At 41.6% G+C, this 17,703-nt stretch overlaps 1 protein-coding gene across 1 annotated transcript; it reads left to right on the top strand.

Moving 5' to 3' along the window:
• The first annotated feature begins 7,918 nt into the window (after positions 1 to 7,918).
• Positions 7,919 to 17,267, top strand: cd44b (CD44 molecule (Indian blood group) b). Its single transcript, XM_044035372.1, has 4 exons — positions 7,919 to 8,121; positions 16,196 to 16,361; positions 16,922 to 17,064; positions 17,202 to 17,267. The coding sequence occupies exons 1-4, from the start codon at positions 8,055 to 8,057 to the stop codon at positions 17,243 to 17,245; spliced, it is 420 nt and encodes a 139-aa protein (XP_043891307.1). The 5' UTR covers positions 7,919 to 8,054; the 3' UTR covers positions 17,246 to 17,267.
• Positions 17,268 to 17,703: the final 436 nt, after the last annotated feature.

Here is a 17,703-nt window from a genome sequence, read left to right on the forward strand (position 1 = left end):
GGACACGAGGGAGAGGGCAAGATGGAAGCAGATGATCTGCTGTGGCGACCCCTCAAGGGAGAAATATTTTAGAAGAAATAAGAAAAGATGTGGTTTCTAAACAGAAAACGGAGGTGCAGGAGCTGCATTAATGTCCAATATGATGTGACTAATTATGCCCTTTTCTCTGCTGTTCTGTATTTGCCGCGGCTCTTGGTGTCATTTGGTGTTTCTCTTTTCTTTAAATAACTAGCATGAGGACGGATTGTCCTGTGCTTGCTTTGGTATCAAGTAGAGGATGCGTGCATTCTGAGTTGAGGAGAGAGAAATGCGGGCATAGCACATACATCTTCATTGTTATATAACAGAGATATGGCGGGTAAACAAAAAATATGGTAAAAGAAAATGAAGACGGGACAAAACCGTGGCCTCACACAGGTAAAGCTGCAATACATATTGTGACGTTTAATTTTGTTGTTGTTGATGATTTTATTTTTCCTTCATGTGAAAACAGGCCCTATCAAACAATACTATATTATAGTATTTATGAGTAAGAAACAAATGAATGGTTGTTTGTCTCGATGTGTGGCCCTGCGAAGGACTGGCGAACTGTCCGGGGTGTGGCCTGTTGCCCTATGTCAGCTTAGATTAGCAGATAATGGGTGGATGGAAGTCTGATTAAAGGTACTAAACTTCAGAGAGGGGTACACAAACTTACTTTAACAAAATGTGCTCTTGATTTACGCCTACTACGTTTTCAGCTGTTTGCTGGATGATGTCCTGACCATTGTAAATACCTCCTTACAATCTGGAATATTTCCATCATTTCTTAAACGTGTCATTGTAACACAATCGCTAACAATAGAATAATCGATCTGTATTAAAAAAACCTTCTCTAAACTACCATTTCTTGGAAAGCTTATTCAAAAAAGTGATATCTTCATAAAGTCTCAATTCTAATTCATCTGAAATTCAGCTTCAGTACCTGGAGAAATGTCTTGGCCTACGTGGTACTTCATTGGCTCTCCTATCTCACTGGATGATCATGCTCAGTCTCTGTTGGCGCTTTTGTATCCGAAAAAAACAACAACAACATTACTTGTGGTGTTCCTCAAGGGTCAATTATTGGTCCATTACTGTTCGATCTCCATATGCTTCTACTTGTGTCCCGTCATTCAACAATCCAATATTTCATGTCCCTTTCTGCGCTGAGACGCAGCTGCAAATTTTTCCAATTTTGGTGAAAATGCATCAGTGTGAGTTAAGGGCTAAAGATAACCATGAAAAATGTTCTAAATGTTTGTGTTGGGTCATTATCTCCGTCACTGGTATGCAATATCTCTCAGGCTTAATATTTTGAAAGTGCACTAGTCTCACTGCTAAAACTCTCTCTTTCTTTATTGCTGTTATTTGCCCATAGTTGGTGCAGTGCTGCATTGTAAGATGGTGAAGTCATGTCCCTTAATTAAACATTTTGCTATCAGCTTGACAGCCGTTGGAGCTGTTAAGCAGATCAGTTGAACAATGCCCTTCCAAATATCAGCTCTGCGTACGTACCAAAACAGGTTCTGACATTTCCTTGGCTCTCCTGTCACAGTGTGACATTTACTCTGCTCACTGCTGCCCACGAATCTCTGTCCGACAATCTTATTCAGAGTAACAGCTGGATAAGAGGGCCAACAGACAGGGGGAATCAGATTTGCTCCCACTGAGGTTTTGATGAGCTGTGCCCAGGTTCTCGACGATGCCTGGGCAGGTGTTTAGGTCAGACTCATGGACACGCAGCATGGTGTAGAGTGATAGAGGCAGTTGCTATGGAGACCTAAGTGGGCAAGTGTGCTCTTCTGCTGTGCTGATATTTGGATGTCCTTCAAACATGTTGTCTGATGAATGTGTCGGTCCAAATAGCACATGTGGTCTGAATGGTCTCTCTTGTCTGAGAGATTTTGGCGGCACATTCAATGATGAGCTGGAAGGAGCTGTTACTACCTCGGCCAAGGAGGTCTTGTTTTTGGCCGTGTTTGTCTGTCGGTAACAGCATAACTAAAAAACAAGAAAACAATTTTAACCTTGGGAGATAAGGGAGGGTAATGACATTGTTGGAAACTGGGAGACATGTGGTGGAGGTTTGCACTCTCTGAGCACTTTCTCTAGTTATCTTATTATTGATTAATGTACAGTTACTGACATCTTCACAAGTTTGACCGAAACTGAAGTAAAGAAAGAAAGAAAGAAAGGAAATGGTGGCACTCTGCCTCTCTCGGTCTTCCTTGACTGTATCCCAAAGCATTCTAAATGAAATGAAAAATAGATTTTTAATAAATGTCTTCACCCACAATTCACCCATTTGTATCTCAATCGTTCACTCGCTCACTCGAGATATTAAATTAGCATGAAGTGTTAATGAATAAAAAGCGAGTGAGTTTGTCGCTACGATATGAATACCATACTATGCTCGTCACATGCTCTGGGTCAGTACAGTAGCTTCCCAAGGCTCTTATGACGTCTCATCCTTGTGATTAACTTGTGACCAATGTGTTTACAAAAGAGTTACATTGATGCTGAACATTAGATCTTTGTTGGGATCATGAAGTTTTCAGTTGGCTGACTGTCTTTTATAAGCAACATAGGGTGGCTCATTAGCGGGGTTTTTTTTCTTTTCTTTTTAACTATTAATAGTGAAATATTTGTCTCTTCGTGGAGACTGTGGTGCTGAACAGTGAACTCTTTCTCTCGTCTCTGTCTGTCTGTCTGTCTGTCTCTCTCTCTCTCATACACACACACAGAGAGAGGCACATATGCCACTGCGCTGTGTGAATAGGCTTAGCGAATGATAGCCAGGGTTTGGCAGTGGCTTCCTCTTATCCACATTATCTCACACTAATGTTTTTTCTGCCATTGTTGATGGGATTTCCTCTTGTCTCTCCATTTTCCCGTCACTACCAGCAACTTCACCATTGCAGACTTTATATGCAAATCCAGCCGTTGCATTAGCACCTTGTACTTCCACTTCTGTCTTTTGAGTCCCATGGCGACGGGTTGCAAATATTTAGACATTTATGTCATTTCTTTGAAAAGGCACTTTTACTTGAAATTTGCAATCCGTTCAGGAAAAGGGGAACTTTGTGGTACATTTATTTTACAGTTATTTGTGAATATGAGTCGTACTAAGCCCTGTGGTAATATCAGCCAAGATTTCCTCGAATCAAAAGCTGTACTGCATGTATGAAAACACTGTTAAAGACACGGTTGTTGGAAGAGGACTGCAATGGCACCATGGCTGACAATTCCCTAACTTGGCCTCATGCTGCGATCTTGTTTTGATTCAGATTGATATTTGGCCCCTGAGGTCTGTTTTTGCCTATATGGCCAACTTATGTTTTATATTTTGTTGAGTTGTACATTTCCATCCATAGAAATCTGTATTTTTACATCAGGTAATGGATGGAAATTTCTTTTTGGTCACCTTTGAATGATATCCTCTTTTCCCTTCTGTCCAAAACTTCCGGGTCTAACCCCAAATGGCCGTTTTTCTTTCAATCCTTTGTGTATAGTGGATCACAGCTTCTCTTTGTTTGGTGCACATTCTGCCACAGAAGCTGTCCACAAAGCGAGACCAAGTGAGACAAGACAACAAATCCCCTGGTCTCATGCTGCTCCCCGACAGCAGAACTTACAGACTGTGCTTTGAAGTTTTTTTTTTTAAATTACCCATAGAAAAGACATTTCACCGGTGAGATCACTGAGGCCGATCGTAACTGAAATGACGACCCAGATGGAGGATGACACAGGACATTCCTGCTGTCTATACAGTAGTCTGTGACACTCGGCGTGCTGAGCTGTCCCAGTAGCCAAACATAAGCGAGGCCTTTGCTTTGTTGTTGTTGCACAAAGCCTGGCCTTTTGAAGCCGTCCAGCATGACATGACATGACGCTGGGTTAGATCAGATCACCGCAGGGTGAGGCAGTCCCAGTCTTCCGGCCAAAACTGCACAACAAGGCACACGCTCCTGACAACCTCACCATCCTCACCTCCATGACCTCCAGCACACGCTGTGACGATTGACCGCTCGCTGAAGACACAGAGAGACACCAACAAGTGTTTTGACGAGTGTTCACGTTTCTTCTTCTTTAAATGCATGGCTTGATTTACTGAATGTATATGAGGTGATTTTCGTCACCAGTTGATCTTTTACACAACTAGTTTGAACCCGTTCTGTAGTTAAAGGTCCAGTGTGTAAGAGTTAGTGACCTCTAATGGTGAGACTGCAGACTGTTACTCCTACACTCACCTTTACCTTTACCAAGCACGGGACCAGCTCTGCTCATATGTGCATTTTGGGCTGCTGTAGAAACATGACAGTGCAAGATGGCGGCCTTCTTCAAGCAAGACCGTTATTCTGCTGCCTTCATTTTTACGTATCAGGTTTATGTGGATGGAGCCATTCTTCTTTGTTTGTGTAGTAGGCTTCCACTGTGCAATGCCAAGCTCAAATTCAGGCTGGTTGTTCCTGTACAAACCTGGCCTCTGTAAAGCAAGGCCCTTTCTAAAGTAAATCTTAAACCCTGCAGTAACCAAGCAATAATTATTTAAAGGTACTTGCTCTTATACAAATAAAGTATAAAGTAAAGTGGAACTTTTCAAGTCTGGATGCTTTTTTTTTGCTACAGTGCTCCCTCTACAGTTTTGGAGTACATATTTTTACTGCATTACCATAAACATCCCCCCTCCCTTCCCCTCTCCTGGCCATGTGCATTTGTTTTCAACGGAGCTGGTGAATGCAACTCGTAGAGCCGTGTCCATGCTGCTCGGAATATGTTTTACATCCTGTTTTAATTATCCCCTTTCCTCTTCCTCGCTTCCTCCGACAGCGGTTTTCTCCGCCTCTTCATCGCCAACTCTTCCATGATGAATGTCTAATGCTGGTTTAAAGTTTAAATTTTGCCAACAATCCTCCTAAACGTTACACACTGGACCTTTACACCACACACAAGTGCTCCATGTTTAGACAGTGAATGCTGGATTTCCTCTCGCTGCTCTGTACGTATATGGACATCTTGCATTCTCTCACATTCCAGTGAGTGCGCCGGTTGGTGGGAAGCGACACATCGACCGAGTGGAATGCCGCGGCGTTGCTGTTCCTCAGTTATTACCACAAGTATGTCACCACAGTGGAAATTCTGTCTTCCTCTCTGGATGACTAATGGTTGACTCAACAGTCTGATGTTAATTTAAGGTGCAGTGATGCCTACGATACATCTGTTCACCCCCTGTGTTTTTCTTCTGTCACTGCGGTGACATCACACAGCAAAGATGACCAGATAATGAGCCTTGAGCCTTTGACTGTTTTTAAACAACGTCCAAGGTCTGGTTTCAACACGGCTTTATCCCTCCTTTCTCTTTTACATTGTCTTTCAAAGCCACCTCGCTATCAGGTGACAAATATGATCCATTTAGGTCACATTCGTGTTCGCACAAGCTCTTGACCATTGATGCCCGGGTTCAACCGGGGTGAGCGAGTTTATTTGCACGACAGCGATCGAGAGTATTGAGCATGTCAGTCGCCTTCGTGGGGGAACAGTGTGAATGTCAAGCTGTTTGCAAAGAGATGCATCAGTTGCAGCGACTGACTTTCACACTCACTCAGCTCTTCTTTGCAATTTGTGACAATGTTGTTTCTCTGGAGAGAGAAACTGGGGCAAACATTGTTCAGACTGGTAAACAAACTCAGGCTGAATCATCATTTAGCCTTCGATGGTTTCTTGTCAGTCACGCTATTTGGATTTGGATATTTGTTGCCACTGATTCATTTTTATTTTCAGTTTTACTTTACAAGCGTGTTCATTTTCATACCACAGGCGAAAAAAAAATGTATATGGCAATGTACAAAACTGTGAACTAAATACAACCTCACATGTATACCGTACACTTGTCTATTTGGTGTTTTGCTCAACTATAAGCAAATGTCACTATAGCAACAGGTCAAACAGGACGTTGCTGGTATCTGGTGTGTTGGAGGTGTGAATCATTTTCATGTTCTCACTTCTTTATAACTCTCATTTCTTGGTTAAAATCATAGGTGGGTGTGAAAGTGTCAGAGCAGAAATGCATGTTAATAATCTGTGTGTGTAATCACAACCTGCAGTCAGTGTGTGATTAATAATGACTTGCATATGTAATGTGCTGGGCAAACTCCCGTCTAAAATGCTCCATACGTGTTTGCACATACCCAGAGATCATTTGTCTTCCTTTCTCTTTCTCTATCTCTTACAAAAACTACACTTCTTTCAGTGATTTGCCCCAAACCAGAGGTCAGTGAAGACGAAGGGAAAAGCGGGGTCAGCAGGGTCGTTCCAGTCATCTATCTATCTATCTATCTATCTATCTATCTATCTATCTATCTATCTATCTATCTATCTGTCTATCTGTCTGTCTGTCTGTCTATCTATCTATCTATCTGTCTGTCTGTCTGTCTGTCTGTCTATCTGTCTATCTATCTATCTATCTATCTATCTATCTATCTATCTATCTATCTGTCTGTCTGTCTGTCTATCTGTCTATCTATCTATCTATCTATCTATCTATCTGTCTGTCTGTCTGTCTGTCTGTCTATCTGTCTATCTATCCATCTATCTATCTATCTATCTATCCATCCATCCATCCATCCATCCATCCATCTGCTCCCATGACGACACAGATACAGTTCATGCTGAGCCATTACACATTCATTATCATTGGCTGATTAGAAAGTCCCGACCGTTCACAGCTGATGTTTGAGAAAATACGCATCACATGCAAACAACACAAGGTTATGTTGCCGGGGAGATTCCTGGTCCCTGAGATGACTCCGTCTGTCCGGTGAATTGAAAAGTGGAACCCGAAGTAAGAGTGATGGAAGTGGAAAATGGTCTCGATGTTGAGAAACTACACATGGCATGGAATGTAAACTGTAGACGGTTCAATTTATTCTCATGTATATCTCATGTTTTTTCTTTAAAGAAATGTATTAATTAAAGATTTGGGTTATGGAATGCACGTCCCATGCCCCTGTGCTGCACGGACTCTGTTGATTCTTCTGAGAAGGAGCTGAAAACGTATCTTTGTTTCCTTCAGGGACCCTCCGTACTTTCAGCACCCCTCGCTTAGTTGTGTCTGACCGTGAATCCAGTCATCTAAAAAGAGGCTCTGCATCAGTCTTACTTGTTCCTATATTCCTTTCCAGTAACAGCATAATCTCTTTTTAACATCTTCTTCATTGACGTCTTCTTTGCCGACTCCGTCTTTAACCAAGAGCAGGGCCAAATGTTGTAATAATTGTGTACATCACGGGCTGATGACGATGACGTCTGCAAACTGGATGCAGAAAGTATGATTTTTGAGCAATGTCCTGTCCTGTGCATCTACACAAACCTGGAGATGAGGTGTGTTTGTGTGAAGTGAAAGTGACCTTTTTTCAGCACACACTCAGGGATACAGCAGGAGAGAAAACCTGGTGAATGTGGACACAGAAACCCCAACCAAATAGGCTTTCTAAGACTGATGTTATTGAAAAGACAAGTTCATGGGAGGGATCACCTTCTTCTAATCTTACCTTCTCCGCTCCCCCCAAAGCTGTTTCCATCCAAACAGGAAGAGGGAGGGTGGAGAGAAGAAAAGAGAGGCTACGTGAGGTGGGGCGAGACAGGAGGTGGGGCAAATGTGGGAGTGGCAGAAGGGTGTGTGTGTGTGCTCACACAAACTACTCTTCCCCTCCTGCATGTGTGTGTGTGTGTGTGTGTGTGTGTGCCACTTGCATCTGTGTCTCTAAGGGACAGAACAGAAAAAGTTGAGGCAAAGTCTGAGTCAGCTGCAGCAGCCACCAGACACACACAGCAACTCCCTCCACAGTACCAGTTTCCCTCCCTCCTTCTCCCCTCTCTCTGTCTTTTTCTGCTCTGACTCTTTCACACACACACACACACCTAAAAACACACACACACCACTCCTCACTCCTGGCAGAGGGAAGACAGGACCACAGAAGATCTGTTGCACACCTTTACGAGCAGATAATCACCCAATCATCGCTTTTGCCAGGATGTGGACACTTCTCTTGGGGGTCACCCTTGGATTACTGACCTCGTCCAGGTCAGAGCTACATCAAGGTGAGGGGACTGTGCCTTCGCCCACTGGATTGCTCTTTGTTTATGGATTTTTGCACCTCCTGATCTTATTCTTCCTCATGTGTGCCTGGCTGACTGTCTGGCAAAATTCTGGGACCAGACAGTATTTTCTTTTTTTCTTTTTTTTGTCTAATGTTTTATTTTTCGCTTCATCTTGATCCTAGTTGAGAATTTGTGTCCATGTGAGGATAAGCCGGTGAAAGACAGAGGCTGTGCTGGGCGTCTGCTACTCATATAATGGACAAGTGGATGCCGGCAAGAGAGCGCGTGTTACACCAGTACAGACAGGCTTACGTCTGGCAGTCCCAGACTCCTGATAGACACAAAGGAGTCACACGCTCTTGCTCATTCTCTGTCTCACATGCGCTCACATGCTAGAAAGTGAACCTTGTTCATCAGGCTTTGGGATGATGAGTCTTGCTTTAGACGGCTGTACTTGGGGTTTTTTTTGAGTAAGAAACAGAGGTTTCTCCTTCCTTTTTCCCGGTGAGCTGCAGCTGGAGTCTGTGCTGCCATGCTTTAATGCTTTATCCTCTGACACAAAGGGTGATCAGCAGCCGCTGAAGCTGTTCTCCCCTCACTGTCTCCCTCTTTGTCTCTGCCTCACATGTGCTGCTCTGTGTACGGCTTTTGTTGGATTTGTCGCTCGCAGTGATGTAAACCTCTGGAGGTGAAGTTGATACTGATTCAAACAGGTCTAGGCTTTGCTTTGTTCCCTGAGGAGGTGCTGGTGGGGTTTTTCCACAAAGATTCCCTCTGGCAGTGAGCTTTAAGAACAATGATGATCAAGCTTCAAATGTTTTTTTGTTTTTTTTTGGTATTTGCAGAACTTCAAGACAAATAGGAAATTGCTACACAAATTGTAAGGGCACTGTATGTGGGAAGAGGAGGAGGAGGTGCCACCTCCCCCTTTGTTAGTGGTTTGTTATGTGTCTTTACTGTTGAGAGTAAAGTAGTGTCTGGTTAGAAGACTCTTGAGGTGGTTATTGGTCATCACGGCACAGACATTGTTTCCGAGGCTGTGGCTGAGTTTCGTGTGAAGCACAGCATTTGGAACAAGGCTTGTGGACTGTGGCCGGGCCAGACTTCCCCTCAAAACAGGGAGATTCAATTAAAATTCAGAGAGGAAAAGGCACATGTCTTATCATCTTATGAATCAGTGCAGCAGGCTTTATATCTAAGTATGTGCCTCAGTATCTCTGTGTCATCAACAACTGACAGTGGTGTGCACAGACATTTCATTGGGCATGGTTTCAAGTGAAAAGGGGGCACCCTTTATATGTTGAAAAAGTAACACAACTTGCACTTGCGTATTAATTTATTTCAATAACCAAAAAAAAAAAAAATGTCTATAAATGATTTGAAATGATGATGAGAAATTATAACTGGAATTCAATCCTCATATTGAATATAAAAATAAATCCATCTGGGTCCAGATCTGCTCTCTGCTGTTAACCACTGGGATTTATGGAGGAGTTCTGGTGTCTGGATACTAACAGTAAGATTTATGAGCGTGGAGGTTTTGATGAAAACTATAAACAATTATCAGTAAAATTAGAATATTTGGTAACTTTGGTAATTAGACACTGAACCTGCCCTAAAGACATTCAGATGAGTCAATAAATGAATTAAACAAAAGCCATTTATGATGTGACCTCTGGGGGGAAAGTAATAAAAATCCAATTTAAACTCATCTAAATTCATTGCTGCCTTTTAGTTAAGTTGATCATGAGGGAGTCAAGAATTATCACCAATCTGTGAGACTTTATTATAATTTCTCAATATCCAGTCTGTATAGCACACAGTGCAGGGGCTTTATGATCTGATGATCAAACTGATCAACACAAACTCTCCATAACCTTACGGATGTGCAGTGTGCTAATTCTGTACGAGATTAACCATAACCACAAAGCATCCGTCATAAATAAAATATAAATGTAACATAAATGCATTTGTGCGCACACCTGACCAACCTGACCATTGGATTTCCTTTAAATGCTCTATTTACCTCCCTGGCTTTAACAACCCTTCCTACATGTGTCCGTGTCATGTTTCAAGGTTGACGGGTGAGGGTCAGGGGCCCCTTGGACTGGGTCTGGGTCGTGACAAAGGAGGCTTGTGCCTGTGCAACATCACAGTACCGTCTCTCGCCACCTGAGTATTTTAGACATGATGTGTTTCGCCTTCCTCTTCCACTGTACCCTCCTTTGCAAAGCAAATACCCTGAGGCTTAACAGCACTGCACCAATATCGTCCTCTGCCGGTTCCTTTCCCTCAAAACTAACTCGACTGGTCTGAAACGATTAAGAGTTCTCGCATTCCAGGATTTTCCCTCCCCTTTGTTTGCTGTTAAAGCTGCTAATTTCTTTTAAAACCCTTTTTATGAGTTTCATGCTCAGTACAAACTCCCCAACCACCCGCCGGCTCTCCCTTCTCATATACAGTACAGTCTTTGTGTCCCTGGTGAAAGTAACAGCTTTGTAATGTGCGCACGTCTTCTAGCACGAGGCAGGGATTTCCAGTGTCATCGGAAATAGATATCGACAGTTCATTTTGATTTTAAGAAGAAAAAACACCGATCAATGGATTGACTTGTTTCACTTCTTTTTTCAGACATGACAAAACGACACTAGGGTGACAAAAGAAATGTGTCTCCCTTCCTTGTAAATATACATCTTGTGCATTAAAGGACCAGCATGTTGAATGTAGAGACACCTAGAGGTAAAGTAGCGTAATTGCAACTAACTGCTCACAAATATGGCAGAAGACGACCCACTAGTGCAATCTAAAGGGCTCAAAATATGTGTGTATCGTAGTTACAGGTACATGTATGAATACTTCTATGGATACATGTACGTCCAGTGTGTAACATTTTGGAGGATTTACTGGCAGAAATTGCACATACTATAGGTTTATATAAGTAATAATAATAGCTGTTTTTTGTAATAAGCTTTTTAGGCGCAGGTCGTGCTTTCACAGAGTCTGCCATCTTTTGCTGCCATGTTTCTCCCGAGGCGTGTCACATTTTGATGTGAATGCTCTTGTGGAAAGATACGCAGCTTTAAATGTGCTCGTTAGCCTGTAGTTTCAAAATCAGTGCGAGGTTTTCAGCAATTAAATCTCGTACAAATCACCTTAAAAAGACACAGTAGTTAAAAGCCTGGATTAAGTATGATAACACGTGAAAAAATGTGAAGAGCGTGACACATATCACAATTTGACAGTTAATTACTGTTAGTATTAGGTGTAGGAAATCAGGTCATTGTGACCTTTACTAAGTGTGTGTGTGTGTGTGTGTGTGTGTGTGCATGCACACAAACAAGAAGCCATCTGTACAAATAGTTAAAAGGGAAAAAAAGATAAACGTATACAATACACATTATATTCAGTCTATGTCAGGGTCATGCCCTCACATTTTTGATCAATTGTATTTGAGCGAGACAAAAGCCCTAAAAGGAAAAACAACATAATGAGCATATTATTCTGCTGTGGCTTTGCATACTGTGCAATCGCTTGATGAAATTCAAGTGCATGTGCATTTATCCGTGTGTTTGCACACCTGCATGCACGAGGTTGTGCGTTACTGCAAGCATGGCAAAGATAAGCACTGTGCAATGAGAGAAAACAAACAAAACAAACAAAAAAAGAGTAGAAAGAGAGCGACTGTGGAAGTGGAGTGACAGGAAGACTTGTCTATTACTTTTAGTGCAGCTGGAGCTTTTGGCAAGACACTGTGTTACAGCTCCCTTTCTCTCAGGTTCTGTACGGCCCAAACTTTGCAGTCTCCTTGGTTTCAACTCCATTAGCCGACAATGGAGCCTTCAGGAGAGTCAGTGCTCCTCGACTGTATAAAGACACCCATGACGGCTCCTTCTGCATACTAATGGTGACGCCTCAGATTCATGTCAGCTCACTCATAGCTGTGCTGTCTTTGATCTTTCTGGGCAGGTTTACAGGACCAGGACTGTTTTTCTTCCCATTTACTTTTAAGGGACACGGTGCCATGTGGCAGCATGTGTTCAGGTCCCTTCAGTAGAGAGTGTGTGTGTGTGTGTGTTAGAGAGAAAGAGAGAGGGAGAGAGGGGAAGAGACAGAGATGACAAAGAAGGGAAACTACTTTGTAAAACTAGTGTTGGCTCTGGTTCTTGTTGCCCAGCTGCTACTAACGGCAGAGTTTAACTTCCTGCTGTTGCAGTCTCTTTTTTTTTTGTATCTAGTCAGTGAAGTTTTCCACAACACACAGATGAGAAGGAACTAGAATTGATACTTATTTTAATATTTAACTCCAACACACGATATCTTTCTTTTAGACAAAATCAAACATGTTTTTCTCTGGTGAATTCATTTATTGCTGCAATACATGAGTCAAGTTCAGGGTGCAGTCTGAGAAATGTGTGCAGTGTGTTGCTCAACAGCACACTTCCTTCCTCACTGAGCCAAAGTGAACAGTTTCACACTTTAGAGTGTTTATGTTACGAGAGAGTGATTGTTTTACGAGCACAGACCCGACAATCAAATCTGCAGCTTAAAATAATCATAGAAAAAACTGTACTGTATTCTATTGTTTGCTGTTAGTTACTTTATTGTGATACAACAGGTTTTATAGGTAAGTTTTTATTCACTACAACAGATACACAGCTTTTATACAACAGTTCTACAAACACTAATAGTTTTTTTATTTATATGATATGGCAAATTGTATAAAAATAACTCAGCAACTGGACCGACTTGAATGTTGCCTAGCAACACAAACAATTACCATATCCTGCACACTACACAGGTTACGTCCACTCACTTTTACTCAAGTACATATACAGTATGTCTGTTTCCATTAATTGTGCAGCCAGAAACAAAAGGTGTCATTTGAGAGGTTGCATTATAATTCCATCCATCCATCCATCGTGTACCGCTTTATCCTCCACACGAGGGTCGCAGTGTTGTCGGTGCCAATCCCAGCTGACATGGGGCAAAAAGGCGGAGTACGTTCTGGACAAACAACCATTCACTCTCACACTCACACCTATGGGCAATTGTTCAATTAAACTCCATTCACAATGGAATTGAAATGTTATTTCAATTCCATTTTCGGCATATTTTCTAAGGTCTGGTTCACATTGGATGCGTGTATGTGCGTCTGCTACGTCTGCTACTCCGCTAATATTATTTATGACTTTAGTTTCTGCTCTATCGCTAACTTACACAGAGAGACAGCGAGAGAGAATCTGCTTTTTATGTGATATGATTATTACAGCTTCTAAAATAGTTTTGATAATATAATATTTTGGTTTTTCACGGAGACACCTAGACACTTAACTTAACTTAACTTAAGTGTCCATATTGAGGCTTTAAAAAAATATTTTTTTCCATCTTCTTATGTGTTGTTGATATAGTATTTTTAGTGATATCAAGTAGCAATAATTGTGCAGAAGACACAAAATTAGACTGTTTTTCTTTTCTTTTTGTTCACAAAAACAAACTTTGTACAGGGACATATTTAACATTTCCCAAATTTGATGAGATTTTAAACATTTTAAGTACTTTTTGCTCTGGTGTGTTTACATAGTTGGTGAACATGGAAATCTATAGTGCTGGAAAAATATAAAACACTCTATATTGCACATTCTTATAGCCTCTGTATATAATGTACATTTAAACATAATAATCAGTCAAAATGCTCTGTGCTCTAAGGGTTAAAACTACTGTGGCAGGTGTCAGTTCTATGTAATATCCCTGCATATGTGTATCAGCAGATCTTTGCTCTGTTTATCTTTGGTGGCAACTCAAAAATTGACACAGGCACGTCTCACACGTGCAGTGTGTGCGAGACGCTCTAATCTATCAAGATGGCCGCCGAAATTAAAAAAATATGAAGCAAGGCGGCACACACACACACACACACACACACATCCAGTGTGAACCAGATGTAACAGTGTAGTTTGATACACTATTATTATGAAGACCTGTGAAGTGTAGTGATACGACAGTTAAAAGTCCCAGTGCTGCTATACTTATACTCATTATTTTCTTGCAACTACAGTATAGCTGTTGTATAAGTCGTATTTAAGGACCCCAACATGATTTCTGTCTTTCAGTCCTTGCATTTCCTGTTTCAATTTTTCCAGTTCAATTTCATTATTATACTTTTCTGTTCAAGTTGAAGGCCGTGATATTTGAGTGGGGGAAGTTACATGTGAAGTGTCATGTTTCTGTTGCTGCTGAATGACCTGAGTTTCCCAACTCGAGCGTATGTCACCACGACAACACAGTTAAACATCAGCAAACAGATACGTCGTCATACAAAGTGTTAGCTGTGGAAACTCTGCTGATCACTGATATGAATACATGTCATTAAATGTCTTCTCTTTTTTTTTTACTATTAATGGTTTTATTTTTGTTTTTAGTTTCCTAATGCAAATGTGCACCTGCTGCAAAGAGAGAGAGAAAAAATCAACCTTATTCTTGCCCATGTGTTTATCTGTGACAGACCGTGCATGTATGTGTGTTGCTGTTTTTCACTTTGATGACACGGAGTCGTTTCCCCCGAATTTCCGCCTTCAGTCAAGCAAACTAAATCAACAAAGATAACACTGGGTACGGTGACACTTGTTAACACAGAGGCCGGGAACATGTTTTTCTCCTCAAGGGCCTTTTTCAGTTGATCACATCCTCAAAAGGCCATCGTAAATTAAAGAACACTTTCATCACATTATCTTTAGTACAACAGCTGAACCTGCGTCTCAGATGTCAGGTGATAGTGATGATGGTGAGTCACTGCTCAGGAGAGCAAGATTGTTGTGCTTTGCATCCCAGTGGTTATGTACAGTAGTTCTAATGTATAGCAGTTAAATTTTATTGGTTGAAAACCTGTTCACTTCCTGATAGCAGTCAATGAATAAAGCAATCTATCATCCGCAGTCCTCGCAAATACTGTAAAATATATGACCAGTGATTTAGTTTGAACCGAGCGGATTGATTCACTGGTTTACTTGTCACTTGCTGACCTACATTATTCATTTTGATCATAGCATGTTCTTACAGGTGATTCAGACATGATGTACAGTAGTTCTCACAGTGCTCTCTCTCTCCCTCTCTCTCTCCCCTTCACCCAGTTTCATTCTGTGTGTTTTAAGAGGGAAAGGGCTGTGGAGGCACTATGCGTGGCGTCGCCAGACTGCCGACCACTGATTGGTCAGAGTGCCGTCACAGGAAGAGATGTCCTGACACAAAAAAAATCAAGCCGAAACAATGCCAAACTGTAGATCAGTTAAAAAGACTTAACAATCCTAAAAAAAGCGTGGGTTAATCTCCAACAATTACCAGGGAAATGTCTAAATGCTGCTGTATTTCAGTCCAGTGAATGTGTCGGACGCCGTCATGGTCATGGAGGAAGTACTGAACAAATAGTTTTTAATTAACTGATTCTAATTATTCCGTTACACTGAAAACAAATGCTTTACAAGTCACTAGTCACAGCAGTTTCATGCAGCCGTGTAGTGATGACTCCGCCCACATTTAATAAGTACTATTTTTAGTGTTACATTTGCATCAATAATAGTCAAGCCTCGGCTAGTTCAAGGTGGTGGGAGGGGGCCCCCCAACTCAAATTCAGCTTAGGGCCCCATAAAGGCTTGAATACAAATATTCTGCTTTAGGTGAGGGTATAAATAAATAAATAAGGTTCTAAATAAATTAGCTCTGGCATCTGAGCTGTTAGAGATATGAAACAGATCTGCAGAGTTCCATAGCATCCTGGTGAGACAATCATTATCATTATATTTGCTTGCAAAATAGCTCGTCCCAGTGCAATTGCAATATTTCAGCATATGATATGCAAGGTACATGCATTGAGTGGAGTAAATATTCCCTGGAATATGGTAACAATCGCTTCTTCCCAGATGACCTGTAATGGCAAGTGCAAAGCAGAAGAGGAGGTTGTGGCCCTGTGAGGTGGGACGGTGTGGAGCTATGCACTTATTTTAGCTTTACCCTCACACTCGCGCCCATATACTGGACCTCATGAATACTAATCTAAGAATTTATTTCTCCTTCCTTACAGTAAACTCCCGGAGCTGCAGCTATGCTCGGGTTTTTCTGGTAGAAGGAGCAAGCCGTCACTCCCTGAGTCTTCCCGTGGCTCACGAGGTGTGTGCGCAGCTTAAGACCACTTTGGCGAGTCCAGAACAAGTGGAGGAGGCCTATCTTAACAATATGGAAACCTGCAGGTGAAATCATTATTGGCTCACTGTTGTTTTTCCTTTGAAAGCTTGAATCTGTCATTTGTCTCTAAATCACTTTTTGTACGAAATCACAGGTCTTCAATTCCTCTTCACTTGACCAACAGCAATAGGATAATTGGATAAATCAGACTGTATGGGAAGAAACACGTTATAATAAAGCATTATATGAATGTGATTATGCTCAGTGTCATGAAATAACAAAATAAATAAGCCCTGGAATTGAACTTTAACTTGTAATGCACAAGTTTACCACTTATATTGTACTTAATAAAAACAAACAACAAACAGGAAAGAGTAACAGGCTCTTCCTGACAGACAAAATAGATCCACTACATTTTAAATCAAGTGGCAGAAATCAAGAAAACTTCCAATAAAGGAATAACCTTGTGTCTGTGTTTGTCTCTATTTCTCTGAGCAGTGAAAGCTAGTTCAGGTTTTGGTGTTTGGACATGGCTATTTGGAGTCAGATTGCATTCTGTATCAGCAAATATCTCACACATGTGTCCAAAATGTCCTCTAATCAAAATATTGTCGTGTGCATTCAGGAATGGCTGGATGACCAATGGCAGCATCGCCATCCTCAGACACTCGCACCATGAAAACTGTGCAAAGAACACGACTGGGCTCATTATTAACTTACATATAAGCCCTGACAATCTCTTCGATGCCTACTGCTATGATGACAAAGGTGACTATAACCACAGTCAGTTACACTCATCAACAGCTCACTCCTGAAACTCAAATCACTTACACATCATGTGTGTTGTTAGTTTGCAACGAATAGATCTGTTTAGTAATATTTACTTCCTGTTTCCCATGTTCCAGTTGGGCCTGAGCTTAACTGTGAGGAAGCCTTTCGATCAGGTTAGTACAATATGCACATTCGCTCTCAAATTACACAGCAGCCACTTGTCACCCAAGTGTCTTAAAGAGGAAAAACACATGCAGGACTCCCACGTTGTTTAAAGGGGACATGTTATGCAAAATCAACTTTTTAATCATTTTAATACTTATTAATACTTATTTGGGACTCTGGAGGCCCTACCAGTCGCCAAAGTGTGGGAAGCAGCAGTTTATGCAGCTCGGACAGCACCGCTGATCGCCAGCGGCGAGCTGCATAAACTGCCGCTGTATGTGACTGTATCAGACTGATTCTGTGCTCCGGAGCTGGTGATCAGCTGTGGCGATCGCGACAAAAAAGAGTGTTCTGAAACGGGTTTAGCAGGGTTATTGAACTGCTATGGTGCTTCATTCTTATGGTATTTTGACCAAAACATGTCACAGACATGTTCATGAGGACACCAGGGAACTATTTTAATTGGGGAAA

Source organism: Solea senegalensis, linkage group LG10 (genome assembly GCF_019176455.1).
Source record: "Solea senegalensis isolate Sse05_10M linkage group LG10, IFAPA_SoseM_1, whole genome shotgun sequence".
In the NCBI taxonomy this organism is placed as follows: Eukaryota; Metazoa; Chordata; class Actinopteri; order Pleuronectiformes; family Soleidae; genus Solea; species Solea senegalensis.

Bases quoted from the DNA above. Each gene is read 5' to 3' on its own strand.
- cd44b (XM_044035372.1), top strand. From the start codon at position 8,055: ATGTGGACACTTCTCTTGGGGGTCACCCTTGGATTACTGACCTCGTCC. The intron at 16,362-16,921 runs GTGAAATCATTA...GTGTGCATTCAG, and splicing joins AACAATATGGAAACCTGCAG to GAATGGCTGGATGACCAATG. The intron at 17,065-17,201 runs GTGACTATAACC...CCCATGTTCCAG, and splicing joins CTACTGCTATGATGACAAAG to TTGGGCCTGAGCTTAACTGT.